Source organism: Paralichthys olivaceus, chromosome 10 (assembly GCF_024713975.1).
Source record: "Paralichthys olivaceus isolate ysfri-2021 chromosome 10, ASM2471397v2, whole genome shotgun sequence".
In the NCBI taxonomy this organism is placed as follows: domain Eukaryota; kingdom Metazoa; phylum Chordata; class Actinopteri; order Pleuronectiformes; family Paralichthyidae; genus Paralichthys; species Paralichthys olivaceus.
In genome coordinates this window covers 25,598,255-25,620,710 of record NC_091102.1, presented here as the reverse complement: position 1 = coordinate 25,620,710, position 22,456 = coordinate 25,598,255, and the positions used below count along the sequence as shown (strand labels likewise).

Sequence of the window (22,456 nt, the reverse complement as noted above, 5' to 3'; positions counted from 1 at the left end):
GCGACACTTGCAGTGGTATCTACCGTGTTGAATTGTGTTAGTCTGACAAGTATGGTAAAAACTTAATGGATGTCCATGAATGCGTTGAGAGAGAGGGGGAGACAGCGAGAGAGTGCAAATCAGCACTGCACAGCTTAACACACTTAATTACATTCCTACAGAGGTAGGGGTGGGCAGTACACGGTATAATAGGAAAAACTGGTGTGATATTACAATGATGTGGATGTGCACTAACGTTATCACCATGATCAATAGCCTACTAAAAAAATCTATGGTTGGGCGATAAAGAGATAAAGTTAATTATCGTGATACAATTTTTCCGAGATAGAAATATTAGACATGGTCAATACAACGTCGATAAAACTTCCATCCATGTTTTTACAACAGGAACAGCCAATGATAATGAGATTAGCGCTGTGCCGAAACATAACATTAAATTAAATTTTATTTATTTATTTATTCAAAGTGACTCACAATAAGGCATAACCCATGAGGGAACAATACCAGAATAACAAGAATCAAGTAAGTACAATTTGCTTTAAAAAAAAAAGCCCAACTTTAAAGTGCTACATTTAAGTGCAATATGTTTTTTTTAAATTGGTTATTAGACATTATCTTCTTCACCAAGGTGTAGTCAGAAGAGATGTGTCTTCTGTCTGCAGCAGAAGTTCTGTATACTTTCTGTTGTCCTGGTGTCAATGGGGAGCTCATTCCAACATTTAGGAGCCAGAACAGCAAACAGTTGTGATTTTGTTGAGTGATAGCTCGCAGTGTGGGAACAGAAAGCTGATTGGCAGATGCAGAGCAGGCTGGACGGGCTGGGGTGAAGGGTTTAACCATGCCCCAATATAGACTTGACCTGATCCATTCACAGCACGGTACGCAAGTAGTAGTGTTTTGAAAGGGATGCGGGCAGCCACTGGTGGATTGGAGTGTAGTAGTGTGAGTGAATTTAGGTAAGTTAAAGACCAGTCAAGCTGCTGCATTCTGGATGAGCTGCAGCGGTCGGATAGCACTAGCAGGTAGACCAGTCAGGAGGGAGTTGTCTAGGCATGAGATGACCAGAGCCTCAACCAGAACCTGTGCCGCCTTCTGAGTGGGGATGGGACATATTCTCCTGATATTGTGCAGCATATATCCACACAAGCGTGTTGTTGCAGTTATGTTGGCAGTAAGGGAGAGTTGACTGACATCCTCCTCACTCCCCCTCTGACCTGCCCTTACTTTACACTTTTAACAATAAACACCAGCAATGATCACAATTTATTAGGACACTTGAGGGACTGTCGTTCACTTTGTGTTTGTTTGATTTTCTCCAGCATTTGAAACACGTGTAAACTTGCTGCACAACACGAGACGCAACGTGACGCGCACAGTCAGGTCAAGTTATAGGTTTGTGTGTGAAGAGGGACAAGCCGATACATCCACATACACACTCCTGCAGACAGAGAAGTTCCTCCCACAGATTACAACGTAACGCTGTGATTTAACTTCATTGTTGCAGAAGAATTGACGCCCTGTTTATCCAGGAACATAAACATGAATTCAACAGGTTTTTCTAAACACCTGTTGTCATGAAGTGTTTCGAGAAACTGACATGAATGACATCAGAGAAGCAGAGTCACTTGTTGACTAGCAGAGTAATATGACTCAGTGCTGTGGTGCTGATTTAAGTTAAGAGGAATTACCGAATGAGGAAGATAAGAGAATAAAGAAATATAAAAAAAGCAAAAGAATAATTAAAAAAATTAAAAAAGCAAAAGAATAATATAAAAAATGCTGACAGAAAGAGAGAGAGAGAGAGAGGGAGGGCTGATCAATCAGTCAATCAATTTTATTTTATTTGTATAGCCCATGTTCACATATCACAATTTGTCTCATATGGCCTTAACAAGGTGTGACATCCTCTACTATTAACCCTTGACAAATAAACTACCAAAAAAAAAAAAAACTTTTAACAGGGGAAAAAGATCGTAGAAACCCCAGAGAGAGCCGCATATGAGGGATCCCTCTCCAAGGACGGACAGAAGTGCAATAGTTTGTAGCATGATGGAAGGTAAATTAATTGAGGAATTATTGTCAGTAATGGTAGAGTATCTGAGCAGACATATCATATATCTTGTTGTAGTCATAGTCCAAAATCAGCAGTCACCACGATTGAGGTGAGGTGATGAGGGAGAAGAGGACAGAGAAGCTCCATGTGTCATGTGTAGGGGTGTTGGGATTAACCGGTTTTACGGTAAAGTGGTTTGATAATGTCACGATTTCATAACCGTAAGAATTGTACAAAATACAATATCTAACTTTGTGTCCTGCCTTTCATGAGTCACGTAATTTGTGTGTGCACCGCGCGGTGAAATCTCTCGCAAGTCACGTTTTGACTGGCAAGCCACTGAAACATTAGTTGAGAAGAGGGAGTTGATGTAACGTCCTTATTTCCACACTGTAAAAAGGTAAACAAGTAATTGTTGATCTCATCAGAGTTTTCAAATTAAACTGACTCAGAAATAAGGCTTTGCAATATGCAATCTATAAACTCTTTATAGAGTTGTTGTCCTAACTACTATTTTAAATCAGCACAACAAGGATTTCTAAATCTTTGAGCAGATTTTTGAGTTAAGTTTGGCCAACTCTGTAGATGCCAGTTTAAACCGGTTTTAACGGCTCTCTGCTGAACCCATCGGACAATTTCTGGATAGACAACGACGTGGAGCCCACAACCATTTTGCTCAAGCAGGTACAGTCAGTGTGTTTTTACTTTCATCACATTAAATTACGTTAGCTCTGGCATAGACTGGCATGTTTATAGCACTTGTGCTATGGTTAAATTTGATAAGATAACTCGTTTTGTATTTTGCCCATGCAAACGCAAGTCGTCATGCAGACGCTTTCATGGGGCAGACATATGAAGCGAAGCTCGGAGGATCATATATATATATATACAGTATATATTTATATACATTGACATTATGGTTATGAACAAATTACAATATTTTGTTGTCTGTTTTCTTGTCCCTTGACAAATTTGGACCTGGCCTGCTGAAACTTTACCGGTCTAAGAAAGGGAGCTTTTGGTCTATAGATGGAAGACCTCCTGGATAAACTTGATGATCAGGTGAGTGAAGTGCTCCTTTGTCTGGCATTTTTAGAAGAGCATGAAAATACTCTCTTACAAAAGATACACAGAAAGTGGATATGCTTCAGTAAAAATGCATGTCAGCAGTCCTTCTTTTGTGTTTTTATTTGTTGGCATTTGGTTAAACGGTATTTTAATTTGTTAAAGTAAAGTTGTGTGTGCTTCATCTTCAGTACTATAAAAGATTTCTGATTTTTCATTATGTATATGTTCAGTACAGTACTATACTTATTGAAATACTTGTGTTTTCCACTGGATACTCTTTAGACATCCGACATTGTGTCCCACTGAAAGATAGCAGCACTGAGAGGCTTGCCCACTTTCCTCCGAGAAGATGCAAAAAAGTTTTTTCCTGAAGTGCTTGGTAACTAACTGTAACAAAAAGATAAATAATTCAGGTCATGAAGCTAATTAATCATTCTCATGAGATGTTTTAAAGGAGTAGTTCATCCAAAATGGAAATATATACCCCCCAGTGCAGTTTATCAGTCCAGATAATTGTCAGGTGAGGACTGCAGTTTTCCACTTTAGCTCCCTTTTTTCTGCTGAGGGGAAGCAGCTGGTCATAGCTGGTTGGTGTTCCTTAGTAGATCCTTAGTTGATTAAGAGAGGTGCTTTTTTTCTGTTCAATGGCATGTCAGTAAAGTGGTACTAAGTTCAAAATCAGTAGAAATTTATTTTAGCCTGAATGTTTGATGGATGATTCTTTAAGATTTCGCTACCTGCTGCCCATAGACTCCAATACAAACATTTTCAGAGACAAGCAGATGGGGCTTCGGTTTGAAACTCACTCTATTTCCCAAAATATTTACTCTAAAATTACCAAAAAATACTCACACTCCTGCTTGGTTTGGTTCGTTTTCTGCTAAGAGCTACCATTTCGTAATGAAAAATCCAAACGCAAGACCAGGGAGGACACAGAAAACTGCACTGCGCCTCCATTTACAGCTTCTCCATGTCTTGACATTGGCTTATGCATCTCTCTCCTGTCCAACAGTTTCTCACTCTTCACATTACATATTTCTCTGATTTGTTTATATTTTCATACATTGTTCACAGTAAGTTTTTACAATTCATGTAAATCAACCTCCTTTTTACAAGTTCTACTTCTAAACTACTGAATCTATTCTCAGCTATTACTTCAGCTATGTTACCATTGCTTCATGAATTTTCTTTGGCTGTCAGGTTCCAGTGTATAGCTGCCCATTTTCTTCTGCCTTTTTAACATTTCTACTGTTTTTAGCCATTATGAAGCCAATCATATCTCAGCCTACACTGCAAAAAAGCAATTTCAAGAAAGTAAAAAAAGCCTTGTATCAAGAAAATAAGTCTTATTTGTTGTCCAAAAAGAATATTTATCTTGTCAAGCATGTTTTGATTAGAAAAATGTTCTCATTTTAAGAAAGTATGCTTTACTTTTTCTTGATAAGATATACCAGCTAATTTTGAGTTAGAATGAACCACAAACAGAGTATAAAAAATTTTCACAAAACCCAGTGCAGTAACAAGATTATTTGCCTTATTTTAAGAGTAAGACCATTTGCACAACTTCTCAATTTAAGAATGCCATGAAACAAGGACAATTAAAGTTTTTTTTTTAATTATTATTATTATTTTCATTGCAGGGCAGAACCTGCTGCTTCATATGTAACATATAAAGACGACATCAGACTGGTCTATACAACACACAACATAATACAAATAACCATGCTGAATGAAAACTGCATGGCCCATAAACAAAAAATGAAAAAACGGCCAAAATGATATGACCCTTGACTCAATTGCATCCTAATTCACAAAAGAACATGCAGTATCCTGCAGCATCGGCATTTGACTGCTAATTGATTCCTCATCTAAAGAAGGAGGAATCATGAAACAACAAAATTGACAGTCAAGAAGCACAGTTTGTGGCAAACACATTAAACAGTGCACCTTTTACAGTCCATCAGATGAGGCTCTGTGTAGCCCAAGCACATCTCCCAGGTAATATTTTGTAGGGACATACAGAGTATTTCACATCCTTGTGAGTAAAACTATAATGTGGAGTGAAATCTACCAGATTATCAGATGCTATGAGTTCAGTTGCTTGTGCCATGTTTGGAATCTCTATTGTATATTCCATGTAATTTCCATCATAGCAAACAGTAGTATGCCATTGCAACTCAAAACTATATAATGATGAGTTAATTACATAGATATTGCTCACAAGTCCAAACTCAGGTAAATCATTGGAATTAACAGCAGTTACAAGTAATGTCTTCTCCTGTATATATTTATTACTAGGGGTGTTCCAACAAGGGTACCTCACGATTTGATTCGATTTCGATTATGGGAGCTTCAATTCTTCGATTATAATGATTTGATTATTGGTGCCACGATTCTTCGATTATTGTGATTTTTAATGCTTTTTTCCATACAAGATTGAGTTTGTCTTCATCTGTGGCTACATTTGTAAATAAATAGCCTATCAATTAACTCAGTTCCTCTAAAACAGGGTTGGGGAACCTTTTTCATATCAAGGGCCATTTAAATTTTTATAAAGTCCTCCGAGGGCCATACTATTATGAACACATACCTAGCGATGCAAAAAAAAGTGTATAACCACTGTGTTACTAAGCCTCATGATTGCTGCATTTCTACGCATGTCAGACTCACCTAATGTGAGGCTGGAACTGTTTCTCTTTGGCGAGGCGTCTGATGTCAGCTGGCAGCTTTGAAACCATATCACTTTGTCGGGTGCGAGCAGCTCCGCGGCGGCTACGAGGCAAACTCTTGTTCTTGTTCGGCATGAGGCTTCAGCTTCATGTTTATTAATTCACTCACCACAAAACTTGCACGCGTAATATTCTCTCTGTCAGTCTGTGGTCGCGTGAAAGCTGCTTGTTGAGAACCCAAACTCCGACCAAGAGCGTTATCTTTATCCAAACGCATTCGTCCTCTCAACTCGCCGAGGTTAGCATGATTCGAGCTGTAATGGCGCTCGAGATTTGCCTTTTTCATCACTGCCAGTTTTCAACTAGGCACACTGACTTTTCCTGGAATACGCGGAATTCTGCATCCACCTTCCTTTTCTTGACAGTCGCCATGGTGCATCACTTGTCAACCATGTCAATCACTCCGGCCCAATGCAATGACACGTACATCAACATGCTGTATTCACTGACCCTGACGTTGACTCTGAAAAACACAAGCCGTCTGTTTTTTCTCAGAAAACGAATGGCTGTCTATCATCTTTTTCTTGATTTTTTATTTATTGTAGTTTGTTGAGTTGCGGGCCGTATACACCCCTGCACTAAACAGCCCGGGCGGCGTGCGCTTTAAGGCTCCGGTTACTAGTTTTTTGTTCAGGCCTTGTGGCAAAGCACTTCAATCGTTTTTTTTTTATTAAGCATCGACGTTAATTAATTGATGCCAAATCATCACATGAAGCATCGCGATGCATTGCCTCATCAATGAATTGCACCCACCTCTATTTATTACCATTTAGCTTAATCCATTTAAAAGACACTGCATTGTCTATGTCATCAGTTCCAAGGAAAGCCTTTGTTTTTTCTTTCAAATACGACATGTTGCATATTTCTGAAGTTGGTCCCAATGCACAGTCGTTAAAAAAAATTGGGTGTTCAAAATGACTTACATTTTGACAACATTCATACATTTGATTATTCCTTATTAAAGACCTGCAAACGTTTCGAAAATTTAGTTTTGAAGCCCACTGTTTGAAAAAACAATGTTTTGATTGAAATCTCATGCACATGTGACGGACCATTGGTCCCAGGAGTTTTATCTGCGATGGAGCATGAATCAAATAATGCATTTTTGGGGTAATGTTGTTATCAGGGAAAAGACTTTTCATATGTTTTAAATGCTGTTCAATTACTCTTTTCAACTTGCTAATTGTCTGTAGACCAATGACAGGAGCAAACAAAATTTTAATAATTTCTATGAGTTCAAGAATTATTTTGTAGTATTCAGAATAGGGTTGTTTGGTATATCGTTACTAAATTGGTACCGGGGTACTGATGCATTCAAAATGGTACTATACAGTGCTTGGATATCTTTTTCCTTTTTTTTTTTACGTCACCGCGTTGTAGTTTGAGCTGAAGTGAGCAAGCCGGGGGAAGCAGGCGAGCGAGTGAGCGAGCAGCGCGGAGCAGCAAAAGGAGCAGGAGTCTGGCGTCAGAGAGAGATAAAGGAAAGAAAGAGAGAGAGAGACAGGAGCAGAGAGAGAATGGCAGCTGCTGCAACCATCACCACGCCGCAACTCGTAGATAAACCAGGTGCGCGAAGTGCTACATGGAAGTACTTCAGCTTGTAAAAAAATGAGCACGGTGAAACCATTAACACCGATGCACCACTGTGCAAACGGTGTTACAAAACATGTGTGGCCAAGGGTGGAAACACTTCTAACTTGACAAAACACTTGAAGGACAAGCACCCAGACCTCCACAAGGAGTTCAGAGAACGACAGGAAATAACTTATATACCCATGAAAAAAAGCCACATTCAGCGCTAAAAGCAAGCAACGCCAGCCCCCTTCACTCTCCACAAAAGTAGCGCTGGAAAAAATGGAAGCCTGTCTTTGTGGTATTTTATTTTATTTACTGATGCATAATGTTATAGTTCTAAGATTTTCTATTGAAATAAAGTCAATAATGTCATTTTTTGTGTTCTCTTTTTATTTGGAAAAGTACCGAAAAGTACCAAAAAATACCAAAAAGTATCGAAATACATGTTGGTACCAGTGACAACACTAATTCAGTATCTTTAGCTTTATCAATAAGAAATGTCAATATCTTTAGTAGAACAATCATTTGGCCTGAGGATTGCTTCAATTTATTATCAGCTATAGCTTGAAGCTCATGTGCTGTAAGCTATAGGGCTTGGTTTGTCTCTGACATCAAGTGGAGAGTAGGGAAATCCAGTTATTGCAGTATTGAGAACATCCAAGTCTAGTTGACCTAAAAGAACTAACTGTTTTAACACACTTTATTTCGAATAGAGCAATGCCTTCAAGAATTATATGCATCACATCCTGAGGTGTTTGTTCAATCAAGTTAAAGGCCAGAAATTCTACCACCTTGCTTCTTCTGTTAATGCCAAATGTAGTCTTTAAACTGTTTCTAAGATACTCGGTATTTGCCTTCTCAATGTCACTACACTGTGGAACATGGCTTTCTAGTGTCCTTAGCTCAAAGTTGTCTTCGTCAAAATACATTTGCATGTCCCCAAACGAACACTCACACTGCCGGCACTTACTATAGGCGAAACCAACGCCCTCTTAAATCCACAAAGCTCATGTTGTGCTAAGGTGTCTCCACATATTGAAACTAATGCTCCAAATATTTAATGTTCACCATTCGCAGTTTGAATATTAACATCATCATATAGCATTTCCAAGTCCTCATACAACCGGCCCAAAATTCCATCCACTCCACAATCAGACAACTCTCTCTTCTTTGCAATAGCAAGTAGACGAATTGTAGCCAGTTTTGATCTATATTTTGGATCAATGTGTCTTAATGTATAATAAAACTTTAGCAACGTATTCAAGTTGATTGCAGGTTTCAATTTCGTCTGAGTAACTGACAAACTATCTGTAAAGCAGAGGGCCGGGCTGAAAATAAAGGGTGTGATTTCATGAGCTGATCTATGATGTGATGCAGATAACCACCACTTCTGTATTTTTGCAGCTGATCTATCATTTCTAAAACTTTTGGATGGGACAATAACTTTTAATCAGAGGTACTGTACGTAATGAAAACATTTGGTTATTGTGGAGAGGACCCTTTTTGTCCCTTTTTTCTTCAAGCAGGCAGTATACCCAACAGAAACCTCTGACTCCACAAAATTGAAATCTTCCTTAATCACAATGTCCTGCCTGTATGTTGTTGCAACAGAGGAAAATTGATCCTCAATCCGGTTGAATACTGCCATCGCTTCCTTTTCAAGTTCACTTCCTTGATGTTGCTGGAATACAGTTTGTAGCTGACACCTCAGAATAGTCACCAACAGGGCTTGATATTGCTGCATTGCTGCCAAGACATCATTCACACCTCTCTGAAAAACAGTCAAGAAAGAAGAGCAAATTAAATCCAAACAGTCCAGTTTTAAAATTATTTAGCACACAATAAAAATATTAATAAGAGTAACATCAACACAATGATGATTTTCAATGAATTGATAAGGCATTATTAAAAGTAAATTCAAAATATGAAATTATCCTAACTAGATAGCAGAGAGCAAATACAAGGCATTATTAAAAATCAAATCTCATGGATAGATACAAGTTAAGTTGCAGCTAAGGGAGACTAATAAGGTAACTGTAAACTGACTTGGATTTGACATGCAGATAATCAACAGAGCCACAGATGAAATGAATGTAATAATGTTGTATGTAGACAAACCTGTGAAAGATGGTGTTTTTCTCTTGCTGTCAACATAATAGCAGTAGCATGTATGGTCAGAGTGTTACGCCTGATGACATCCTTAAAAAAAAAAAAAGGGAAAGAAAGATGTATAATAAAACACACTGTTGCCACAAACACTGATATGCAGTGATAAAATAGCATTTTATGACAATCCAGTTGAGATTTGTTTTGAAATGGAGAGACATAAACAAAAAGATTGATAATAAAGCTTAGCTGTGTACTGAAGGAAACAACAGACTTACCTCTGACTGACATGATGCAGAACCGTCTACAGCAGGACATGACCCAACAGTCATTACATCTTGCACCCTGTTTTCCACCACTGCTTCATCCGTTTGATGCTCTCTGTTTTCCACCGTCGCATCAGCTGTCCTGTATGCCCACGCATTCACCGCTGAAGAGGCTTCCGGACTTGCTGTGTGTGACTCAATTTTAATAAATATGAAGTAATATGAACTTATTTAGATGAATATAATTTGTATAAATGCAAAATAAACTAATTTAGGCTGAGTGCCCACCCCCACTCCCTCTTGGAAGATGGTACAATCCACCCTGTCGCGCTTCTTTTTTTTTTTTCTCCCTACGCTTGTCGCAGCTACTCCGGAGGTCACCTGCTGCTGCTCGAAATGTATTATTCTCAAACGTCGACTGGGGATATCAGAGTCAAAAGATGGACAAACTGCACAAGGTTGCAATTGCCACACTCAGAGGTATGCTACAAGGGTTACTTTTATGTAGTGCTGGGGTTGTTTACCTATCTATATGATTTGTGGATTTGCGGCTAATGGGCTAAAGTTTAGCAGCTAATCTACATAAAAAAACCGGCTGGTGTTGCATTATGATTTCCATCTAGAACTAGGTTAAGTCTAATTAAGCTTTGGGTCCATTTTGTTAATAATAGGGGCTGTAAATGCTGAAAAAAAGCAACACCTTGTTGTAAAATGCTAAGGGTTAATAGATTAAGCAGTGCACATGCCCAGGTAGGAGCTAGAGCCGTTGGAGCTCTTTTACGCGCACAGGACCCCGGTTCAAGTCTTGCCACTGACTCTGTGTTTGTTACCTTGGCAACCACTGCTAACTGCTCTTGAAGTAAAAATAGGAAACATTTGTAAAATGTCCAAACAGTGCTTATTGTACAAGGGGTGTTGGCAAAATATCCTCACCTGCTATGTTCAAATCTGAGGGAATTCAATGATAACCTTTGTTTCTTGGCCCTGATTCTAACTGTTCTATATTCCAGCTGCTAATATTGGAGAGGATTACTTAATCAAAGACCTCTTTCCTGGTCCTGAAAATGTCTTGAAGCGCCAGGCTATTTGGCTTGTTGTAAATAAAGATGAAAAGGTCAGGTTTGTCTTTCACAGTACAATAGAACTGTTTAACAGTACAACATTTTTCCAATATCACAGTTTAAATCTGGTTCATATACACAAATATGTCATTATTTTTGACATTTCTGTTTTGAGTCCATTTCAATAGTGGATATAAAATAAAAAAGTGTTTTTTTAATCCCCAAAATGATAATGCTTAAACTAACAAGCAGGAACATACTATGATAAAGTTACTCAATAAATGTTTGTGTAAATGTGTTTTAGGTGGATACTGCTCCCGAAATTCAGCAATCACCCCCCACTGGAGGCACTGACCTTTCAAAAGAGGAGGCCAATACTTCTAAATTTGTGACTATGTCAAACCAAACCAAAAGGATACATAGTCTTCACAGACAGTGAGCTTGAACAGGTGCGACGCTCCTACTTTGAACAGAAACGGCTGGGGACTGAGCACAATGTGACCCTATCCAAGGAGCTCTTCTGTCGACTCATAAGAAACACTATGACTAACATGATCTCCATCGCAAGAGCCACAGAGGACTCCAGATATCCCACCAAATATGAGGTGAATGCCATGGCAAAGCGACTGGTGGATTACTATCCAATGATAAAAGACAGGTCATCAAACAATGAGTGGGTGAGTAGATTTTGTCACTTTTGCTGGTATGATGTTAATACTGACATTTCTGTTCATACAGTGCTAAATCGTGACAGAAAGTTCAAATGGAGCATGGCCGAATGAATTCTGGGAGTGCAGTGCTCTAGTAGGGTGATATGGTACTATGAGCTCTTTAAGGTATGATGGTGCCATATTATTAATGGCCTTGTAGGTGAGGGGGAGGAAATTATATTCTAGATTTAACTGGAAGCCAGTGTAGTGAGCTAATATAGGAGATATGTGGTCTCTTTTCCTGGTTCCTGTCAGACCACGCGCTACAGCACTTTGGACAAGCTGCAGGGTCTTTAACGACTTACTGCTAGAGCATGATAATAAGGAAATACAATTATCAAGTCTGAATGTGACAAATGCATGGACTAGTTTTTCTGCATCTTCAGAACATGTCTGATTTTTCGAGATATTTTGCAAGTGCCAGAATGCAGTCCTAGAAATTTATGTAAGAATCACGGGACAAAGGACAAAATCCTGACCGTTTCATTGGCAATGTCATCTAGCACAGCTATATCATCAGATAATGTATCTCTAGGGTGTTTAGGGCCAAGTATTAGAACCTCTGTTTTATCTGAGTTAAATAAGAGAAAATGATGAATACATGCGCTGCTCTGAAGAAAAATTTAACTCATTATGTGATGATCAGTGTTGATATTGTGGTGACAAACAAATCTCATGTTAAACTTTTTAAACTGTAGCAAGTCAGAAATGTCAGCTGAGAGAGAAAGAGAGAGAGAGAGCAGCGGAGTCAGTGTCTGTGTGCGCTTTTACATTCCCCTCAGATTCTGGGACTATAATAATTAATCATAAATAAGCTATACAATACTTTTGTGTAATCAACTGCTCAATTTAATGAATTTGACTCGGGACAAATGTGATCACTAGAAGTTTCACAGTAGAATTTAGTATGGAGGAGGCAGAGCAAGATTTGATGGAGCCGTCTAGCAATTCTCAGCTCTCTCTCTATTCTCTCTCATTCTCCGGCATGATTCATTGATGTAAAAAACTGTCAATGATCTAGCATCGGTACTGCCGATAGTGGAAATTTAGGCTTAAAACAAGGTATAAATAATGCTGTTTTGAGTCAATTTGAATACAGGGGTTACGGACAGTTGGATGACACCACAGGAGCAGTATGGAGGCATTATTATTACTATTATTATTTTCTGTTGGTTTTTTTTACATTTGAAGACATGGTAATGGGTTTCATCAATTTTATTGGATTCGGCTGCAACACTGTTTACCCTTGAAACTCCAAAAGTATTTTGTGGACTCAAACACTTCAGCCACCCCTTCATCAGCATAATAGAGTACATACTATATCCCTTTAAGAGTACAGTAATATCTATACCATTTAATAATCATTCTCTTAAAAACCGATACGCCAAGTCCATGGTTCAGATCCCTGTTTTAAGCCTGTTTTTTTGGCGGAGAGAATATTTCTGGGTTTTAATAACACCAACATTTAGTACATTAAAGAGAAGAACACTAAAGAACATGTGAGACTTGACTTCATATAAAACTGCGTTAACAAAAATATGTAGGAAGAGATAAGGATGTGTGGTGAGGGTGTGTGTGCGTGTCTCCCACAGTTTCAACGTCTAGACTTCAATCTGTTTATATACAAAGTCCGTTTCAGTCTCCCCCAGTTCAAACAACGAAAAACAGATAAAACAAAAATAAACAATCCAAATGATGATTTCCCCAACTTAAGAGACGAGGCATCTACTTCCTAGCAGCGACAACATGCAGCTCTGGAGCAGATGCCTCGGCTCTGAAATAAGAGTCAGGACGAAATCAGGGGTCAGAGTTAGGTGGGCACTTTATTTCCTATGGAGTGTAATGGAAAATTCACATATGAACTTTGCTTGAACTCTTTCCTTTGTCTGATCAATGCTTGTGTGCTGTGTTCAACAATAACTCCTCATATAGAAATACAGTTGTGCTCGCAGAAGAGGAAATGTCTGATGTACGTGCAGACAGATGATTCAAAATTAGACAGCTCCTTTTTTTCTTTTTAACTTTAACTAACAAATGCTCTGAGTGTTGCTGTCACTTGATTGATGTAGCCTCAAAGTTCATGATCCTCTTGTTGACCCTTATCTGTGCTTTTAGCAAACATCCTGTTTCTTGCAGAAGCAAAGGCAGACCTTTTCCTGTGTCAACTAGACTACAGGTGGCTTCAGTGTTTATTCTGTCTCTTATGTTTCCTGGTTATCACACTCTATATAAACCTTCTTCTTTCACTATTCAAGTGTGAAACCCTCAGCAGAGCTCTATTAAAGACCCAAAGACAACTCCGGTGTGAAAAAGTCTTTATTTCACAGCTCGAGATAAATTTTAACCACAGGAGGTTCCCTGGAGCTGCCAGCCAGTTTATCCCCAACTGACTGACCAACTTGACCATAGACAGTATCGTGAGTGCCCTGTACATATTCTCTTTCTGTTTACTTTACTGAGTTGTTTGTTAATGAAGATCTGCGATAAAACCCAGAAAATATAATTTTTTGTTGTCTGTTTTTCATGTTGGAACTGGATTGAAGTGAACTCTGATGGGCTTGGAAGGGAGACTGAACCAGCCTTTTTAAATATACAACTCTGGGCATTGGGACTGTGGGAGACACACACACACACCCTAATTTCTTTCCTATTTTTTTGGTTATTTTTGTTTAAGTAGTTTTATTTGATGTCAAATCCAACATGTTCTTTAGTGTTCTTCTCTTTATTGTTCTAAATGTTGGCGTTTTAATAAAACCCAGAAATCCTTTTCATTTTTCTGTGAACTATCGTCACTCACACTCTCTTTTGTTGAAAAACAGTGGAAACAAATACAGAGTTTCTCTCTGCTCCACAACTGCTCAATGATTAGAAGGTTGGTTTTTCACTTATACTCACCACTAGTCATCTGGACATGATCAGTACATGATGTAACTTAGTGTTCATTTGATTCACTCCAGAGTTTATGAGGCTACATTTAAAAATCATGAAAAATGACAAGTAAACATTTTGTGTGTGCTCAGTACAACACAAGATTTAATATACACAGTCAGGACTCAGTGCTAAGGTGAGTGGAGGATCTGGATTTATCATCTGACACCATTTAAAACTAAACACATGATTATAAGTTTGTCATTTACATCATAACCATCCCAATAAAAAACGGAACAAATGAACGTGAACTAGATCATTTTTAGAACCGTGAACTTATTCAAAATTTTAAAAAATAACGATGAACTGAATTATGAACTTCTGAAGTGTGAACTAGAAAAAAGAGAGAAAACAGACATTCAACGGAGTGAGGCGACTCTCTGAAATTTTGCTCCGCCCCCTCCAACTAAATTGTACTGTGAAACTTCTAGTGATCGTGTTTGCTAAATTCATCAATATGAGCAGTTCATTATATAAAATAATTGTGTAACTTATTTATGATCCCAGAACCTGAGGGGAAAGAATGGGATCGAACCGCCAAACCTTCTGGTTAGAGGACAACCACTTTGGTGCCACCGTTATTGTCAGAGGATATATCACGATTTTCACAATTATTGATGCTATAGAAGAAAAAAGACTCACAGCAAGCAATATAAAGCTAATAATATAGCTTATGAACTAAAATATTTATTATTATCATTAACTTGATCCAGTTTTAATGGCTCGCGCACTAAAAATATGACTAGCAAGAGATTGCGCAGCGCACACACAAATTAAGTGAAATATGCCTCTTGCGAGTTAGACATAGATATCGTAGTTTTTACAATTCTTACGGTTCTCATGATGTTATCGCGGTTTGATAACATCACGAGAACCGTAAGAATTGTAAAAACTACAGTATAATCCCAACATCCCTTCCCCTGAGCCACAGCTGCCCCTCGTGGTAACTGTAGGAACATACCTCTTTGGACTGGGAGAGGAAATGCAATGGCCAGGATCTTGAAAACAGTGTGACTCTACCACCACACATCTCCCACTACTGCCTTGAAGTTTTTCAAATAGGGTGAAATGGTTTATCTGGGACATTGAGTATGTTCCACAAAAATCTAGTCAACAGCACTATAAGTTAGCATGGATATCATGTGACTCATGTGCCCTCTGGTAGAAGGTACAGAAGTGTGAAATGGAGGGTGTTTGATAAAGAAATATGTAAAGAGATGTAGCTTATGGTCTGCAGTTGTCAGAAAGGAGTTAAGGAGGTAAATTCAAGCTCTGCCTGTCTGTTTAAACTGATTGCCTGGTTAGCTAACTAGCACATAATCAGTTGACTCTCTAGGACAGAAATGATCCACAGAATAGTGACTGTCCTGTCTGCAGCCATTGGTTTCACCAAACATGTGATCGATGATGGGTTTCTCACCAGGAGTAGTCCCAAAATTATTACTTTGTTATTGTTTTCGCCTGCTTCATTAATTATTTATGAACTCCTCCTCTGATTGGCTGACTGCACTCTGAGTGACGAGCGACCAGGCCTATCAGCTGAAACCTGTTGGAGACACATGGATAGAACGGTAGAGCCTGCTGATTGGCTGACTGCACTTGACCGGTGACACGCGACCAGGCCTATCACCGGTCTCATTTTGGAACATTGACAACTCTCTAGTAAACAAGAAAAGCAACAACCACAGCTGAGAGTCACGTTATTATGAATGGTAAGCTACACCATATCATGTTTGTTCAAGTTTTAGCAGGACATTCAGCCAATGTAGGAATAACTTCTAGGTTACAGTCCTGAGTTACAGTACAGTTAGAGTCCCAAAACAGAGTAACCCTACATCACTGCTGCAGGTAGAAATAGTTTACTCAGTTCCAAATAACGTTCGGTTTGAAAGCTCAGTTCATGTAAAAAAATGCTTAGTTAGAAATCACTATATTTGATATGATACCAGTTGCTTTAAAAGGTTGAAAACATAAGGCAGATTTGTGTATAATCGCGTGGTTACGTAGTTTCCTATTGTTGTCATCACTTTTTCCTCTATAGGGGCAGCTGTGGTGCCATGATGACAATAGAGAATGTGCTGCAGGGAGACACACAAGGTAGATCATCAAATAAGCTTCACTGTAGATCATTAAATAATCCTCAGTGTAGATTATCAAATAATCTTCACTGTAGCCAAAGTCTTTACATTGTGGTACCAAAGAGTCTTATTTTATTATGTCAGAGCATTATTAGAAACTGTGGGCTTAACTGTCCTCTCTCTTCAAAATGCACACATTTATTGGGCTGACTATAGGCCTTGAGGCTCAGACTATACCTGTAAGCTAGTAATGATTTCACAGATCATAATACAACTTAATTTGTATAGAAATTGAAATGCATATTTACAACTGGTTATTAGACATGTTGATATCAATTTATGACATTTGAGGCACTTGTTTTCAGTAGAAAATTACTTTATCACAGAAAATAAACCATAACAGAGCAACCTGCAACAATCACATATTGTGGTGCTTAGAAGACTATCATCTAAATGTAGAAAATGTAATAATAAAAAAATTGCAAAAAGTATTTCACCTTAAAAAAAAAGTGACATGTCTGTGCCAATCTTGCCCTGTTTTCACTGGTTAGCTGTGCAGTGGCCCTTCTTTGCCTTCTGATATTTGATTATATTGATGGGTTTCTCTGAAGAGCTGGTTGCTTTTGGGTGATCTGCATTTTCATTGAAGTGCATTGCAGGGACGTACAACCTGAAAAACAAGGAAATCTGTGTAAATTGCTGAACTGAGAACACCAGTTCAACAAAACACAGGGCACATACAGAGAGAATCAACTCATGACAAACAGAAAAGGATCTTGCACCTTGTGAATGAAAATGAAGATGACATTCTTTGAGACAAACATAGGACAACACTTCTCCATATCCTTCAGGACCCTCTAATTTGAAGTGATGTTGAACTTCAGAGAAAAAAAGAACATAAAATTATTTCCTTAATATGTATTATTAGCCTGTTACAGAGAACTGATGACACACATAATGTGTTCTTATTGCATGAAGCACAGTTGTGATCCCTGAAAATATACTGATTTAACAGAAATACGGCAAAAACCGCGATAAATGGTTTTTCATGCAACACGCATTCACATTCTGTCAATTCATGTCAATATATTTGTCCAATCAGATGGAGCTCTGCTGCCCTAGATGATAAATTCAGATCACTGATGGGTTTTACTGTCAAGTAATCATTGTCAGAAGAAGAAAATAAGAAGAAAATAGAGAGAAAACTGAGAATTTGAAAACAGACATTCGACGGAGCGAAGCGACTGTGAAATTTTAGTTGGAGCACTGTGAAACATTTACATTGGTTCACAAGGAATCAAATGTGATGTCTCTTGCAGATAAAAAGAAATGTAACGGACCAGGTGAGGATTTATAAACTGTAAAGTCAATACAAAGAAGCAGCCTTGTGCATTACTTATTATTATTACTGTAGGGGGGATTATTATAGGGAGTTATTCTAACAACCACATTGAAGGACTTTAATCGTTTATCTTTTGTTAAATAAATGAGCCACAGTTCCTGTTACCTTTATGATGCTACCTACCAAACATGCACATTCGCAGTGTGACACAGGCTGCTTGATTCAAGTCAGAATCATTGTGAATGCTGTGCAGTCACCACACAAATGTGATCCTCATGAACTGTGTCATACTGTCATGTAAACAGCAGTAAAATACAACATTAGGAAAGAGATCAGTGATTACCAACAACGTGACAGTACATAACGTTACGTGTCTTATTTTTGAGGTTCACAACATGTTCTGAGTGAGGCTGCTGTGTGCTAGCGCATTGCTAACTGTTAGCGACGCGATAGCACTAGCATTAGCAACGAGTAAAGAGTGTATTGTCCACCGCTTCTCTCTGTGAAATACAACACATCATTCATTTGTTTACTTACAGGTTGATGATCTTGAACCAGGGTGTGCAGTGTGAAAAGGCTGTATCCTTGAGATGTTGTAGTTTGAGAGTCTGTGGTGAAATGAGCCGAGCAAACCAAAAAACTCTGGGCACATCAGATAAAATAATGTGTAACCGCTAATTTCAAATAGTAACATTCTTTTGAGGAATGTGCACACACACATTCTCTTCCTTGCATCCCTCCACACTGCAGTTTTTCTTTAGTGTTGTTTGTTGTGGTTTGCCTGTGGTAGCAACATGTCTGCTTGGCTTCAGTTCAGTGTGGAGGGGACGAGAGGTGGTGGTGGGAGCGGGGTTGGTGGGTTCAGAGGCTGGACTGGTACTGGCTGGGTTGGGCTGAGAGAACAGTGCAGAAGTATCTGACATCATACTACCTCGGAAGTAGGAAACAAGTTGTTTTCAAAGACATATTTCTTTTAAAGGACTGAGTGAAAAAGTCAGTGGAGTGTCTGTTTTTATACTTTGAGGATACCTACTGACCCCCTTCAAGTAATTATGGATAGTAAAAGCCCAGAAAATGTATTTTACACAATATGGGCCCTTTAGCTTATTAGCATACTTTAATGTCAATAATAATATTAATACTAATGCTACTTGTGTACAAAATGAGCTACAATGTTTGGTGGTGTGTTTTTATGGTGATATGAGTAATGTGTAAATAAATGTGTCAGTATTCTTAACAAAAGGACAAGATATAGTTCACTTCAATGAAATTTCTATTAAATATATTTTGAGCTAATCAACGTGAAAATAAACTGCAACACAATGTCACCAAAGCTGCTTTCAGACATGCACTGGAGCCCACAGATCCTCTGCCTGACCTCCTATAAAGTCTGTCAATGTAGAGACACAGCAGGGGATCCCCCACTAGATTCACTGCAAGCAATGCAGAGGATTTAATGCTTCTGTGAACGCATGTGTGAAAGGCAAACTGCAGGTAAACTCCAGATTTTGCACGGAGGTCATGTCTGAAAATGGCTTAAGTGTGCCACCAGTGCAAAAATACACCCATTATACATATGTAACACACGTAGAAAATAATGCTATATGTATGAATACACTGAGAGCAAAGAAGGGGGCATACATTGAAACAATAATCTAAGTAGAAGTTGAAAAAAATCATGACAAATATCTGATCAAAGAAAAGCTACAAGAGGACAAAAAAGCTGGCAATGCATCCAGTCCCACTTTATGTTTAACAGTCACCTCTATGAACATATATCTGCTGCTTTTCTTAGATTCACCTGTTAGAGGATTATACAAATTTAATTTTAGATTGGTCTAGGTATGTCAGTCTTCACCATTTAAACATGTTGAAAATTGTTTTGGTTTATAATGAAATTTCCACCAGTTAATCATTCCCAGGTTAACTGTTTCGGCTTTATTTATTTAACCAGTACACATTGGCACACATTGGTCCAGTTTGATTTATGACTTTTGGACCTAAATGTTAGTGAGGACATGATCAGGAAGTAGACCTGATAGAAATATATGTATCTGCCTGTTTAGCTAAACTTACTGTAACCCACGATATTCTTATGAAAACTAGTTGTGCGCACCGTTATTCAAATTTAATTTTAGTTTTAGGTTTAACTAATTTAAATGTGCAATATACACTTATGTGCATATGCAATTCATTGGCTCATATGCAATCCAGCACTGTACATATTCGGCTCACACTCATTGAGCTTAGGTTTAAAGATTCCTGCAGAAAATTATCTTGTCTTCAGACGTGTCGAAGCTCCGCTTCAGACTGGTGCAGTTGGGCGAACAATCAACCAGAGGAGAAAGAAAGGCTGATAAAGACACTGATCCAGAGGCACAAAATGTCTAGTATGCCCATCAGCATTTTCTTTCAGAAATAAACATTCCTTCTTCATCTACTTCACACTGGAGCAGAGTCCTGACACCCGACACCAAGCAGGAATCGTCTAGAGCTGCCGAGGCCCGAGATAAAACAGCCCAGGCTCTTTTCAAACTTATTTTATGCTCCAGCAAATAAACACACCACTGAGCTAAAGCTGCGGTACAAAACAGTTTGTCTACAATAGGTTTATTCAGCTGCGAGAAACACACCAACGTAAAGTTTAAAGATATTCACTGCAACTACGAGTTGTTGTTCTACCCTTGGGACATGAAAACCTTCAGAACAAATATAACAGCTAGCTGCACTTTGCCTCAGTGTGGAGAGGCGAGCACCAAAACCCATTTGAAGCACAACACGTTAACTACAATGTTCTTATCGTGTTCACCCTGGTGGCTCCACACTCTTTATTCCCTCAGAATAAACGTTAACAAAAAGTGAACTTACCGTAAACCACCGACAGCAGGCAGCTCCGGAGCAGCAACAGCAACAGCAGACCGCCCATTTCAGTTCCTCTAAGCTTTATATCCATAAGTCCCGCTTCATTCTCGACTGTTTACTCTTTAATGACGTTGTAGAGAGGTCCACTTTCCGTGTGTCCATGAACATATATGAGTCAGTGTTCTGTTGTACAGCGAAATGTGTATCCGATTAAGTGTGTGAGTATGCGTACGCTTCTCTGTCGACTGCACTTTTTCCCTGTTGAGGCACTCGCAGTACTTTATACTTTGGACAGTCAAGCTCGCGCACGGAGAGAAGGGGCAGGCGGACGTGGTATGACGTCATCCAACACAAGGCGAACAGATTTTTTTCTCAATTTCCAAGATTCCAGTTTAGTGTTAATGTCATACATACCTTGTTTCATACACTTTTTTTAAACAGACACAACGACCATATTCATGTAATTTTATACCTGGATTTTCAGCGGACCTCCCACTAAAATCAATGAATCTCAACCTAATTCATCCCGAGGGTGGATTGGTTTTGCAGCAAGACATGGATGATAAAAACCAGAAACAACAAGAAGGGGAAGTAGGCAGCAGATTGGGGAGAGCAATAGTTGTCCCATGTTGACTTTACAGATGTTTGAATAAATACAATACTGTTGAATAATTACAATAAAAACAATAATAATAAATATTATATAAGGTATTAAAAAATCTGGACTTTCTTCAGAGGTTGCCTTTCACACATGAACAATGCAGGGGGAGATTCTCCGCTCAGATGTGGTAACAACAGCAACAAAGTCTCCAGAGGACTGAGGCGAGGGTTGGTGCAGCAGGCAGAGGCAGGCCATTGTGTAAGAAGTCTGCTATGGAGATCCCATGCTTTTTGTTTATAGCACATCGACACAGGTGTCAGCTCTTATCATTAAAAGCTCTCTTGACATTTTGTGTCTGGATATATTTGTTTTCTTCTTGTTTTTTGTATGTTGTTCTTATGCTGTCGCACATTAGAATCATCAACACCTCCACTTGCTTGTGGTAAATCCTGTGGAGGATCTCCTGCTAAGTACTCACATTGGCTCCTCTGGAGTTTCTTCTGACTTTGTTCTAGGAGGCCATGTGGAGAAATTCAACAGAAACTACAGAGGATCTCACTGGAATATCTGCATTCTTACATACAGCCCCTGCAGAGAAAGTCCAAAAGAAGTGTGCGTGTGTGTTCCTGTCCAGATATCAGCTTTAGGGTTAGAATTAGGTTGAGCTAAAAGGTTAGGGTAAGGGTTGTGGTTAGGGTTAAGCATTTCGTTGTGATGGTTAAGTTCAGGGTTAGTGTCGTCAAGATAGAAGTACAGGGAATCTCAAGGACCTTCAGCAGTGATGCTCTGTAGGGATCAGTGGCCTTGAACCAGGAGATTGGGTAGGTGGGTGGTATGTTTAACTGCAAGTGTTCCTGCTCCTCTACCTGCGCTCCCCTGTGGTGAAGGTCCTTTTCCCTTCAGTGTAGCACCATGCTGTTGACAAAGACATTGCTAACTGCAGCAACCCCTGATACAATGGTGAATGGAAAACTGTAGTGTAAAGCACTTTGAGTGGTCTTCAAGACTAGAAAAGCGCTATATAAATACAACCATTTACCATTTACCATTTACAATCCCTTAATTGTACGGATTCCA

General features: G+C 38.8%; 1 protein-coding gene and 1 long non-coding RNA gene across 3 annotated transcripts in view; both read right to left on the bottom strand.

Moving 5' to 3' along the window:
• lrp5 (low density lipoprotein receptor-related protein 5) overlaps positions 1–21,092 on the bottom strand; it is a 107,719-nt gene extending 86,627 nt beyond the window's left edge. The window contains exon 1 of one of the 2 annotated variants that reach the window (XM_069532458.1): positions 20,785–21,092. In XM_069532458.1, coding sequence (XP_069388559.1) covers positions 20,785–20,869 — 85 coding nt within the window. In that variant the 5' untranslated portion in view covers positions 20,870–21,092. The remainder of the gene's footprint in view (positions 1–20,784) is intronic. The other variant, XM_069532459.1, reaches the window with a different exon arrangement.
• LOC138411770 (uncharacterized) lies at positions 6,394–13,124 on the bottom strand. The gene is made up of 3 exons (XR_011244264.1): positions 9,810–13,124; positions 9,544–9,624; positions 6,394–9,196 (listed from the first exon to the last, which is right to left on the bottom strand). It is a non-coding gene; the product is annotated as an uncharacterized lncRNA (long non-coding RNA).
• Positions 21,093–22,456: the final 1,364 nt, after the last annotated feature.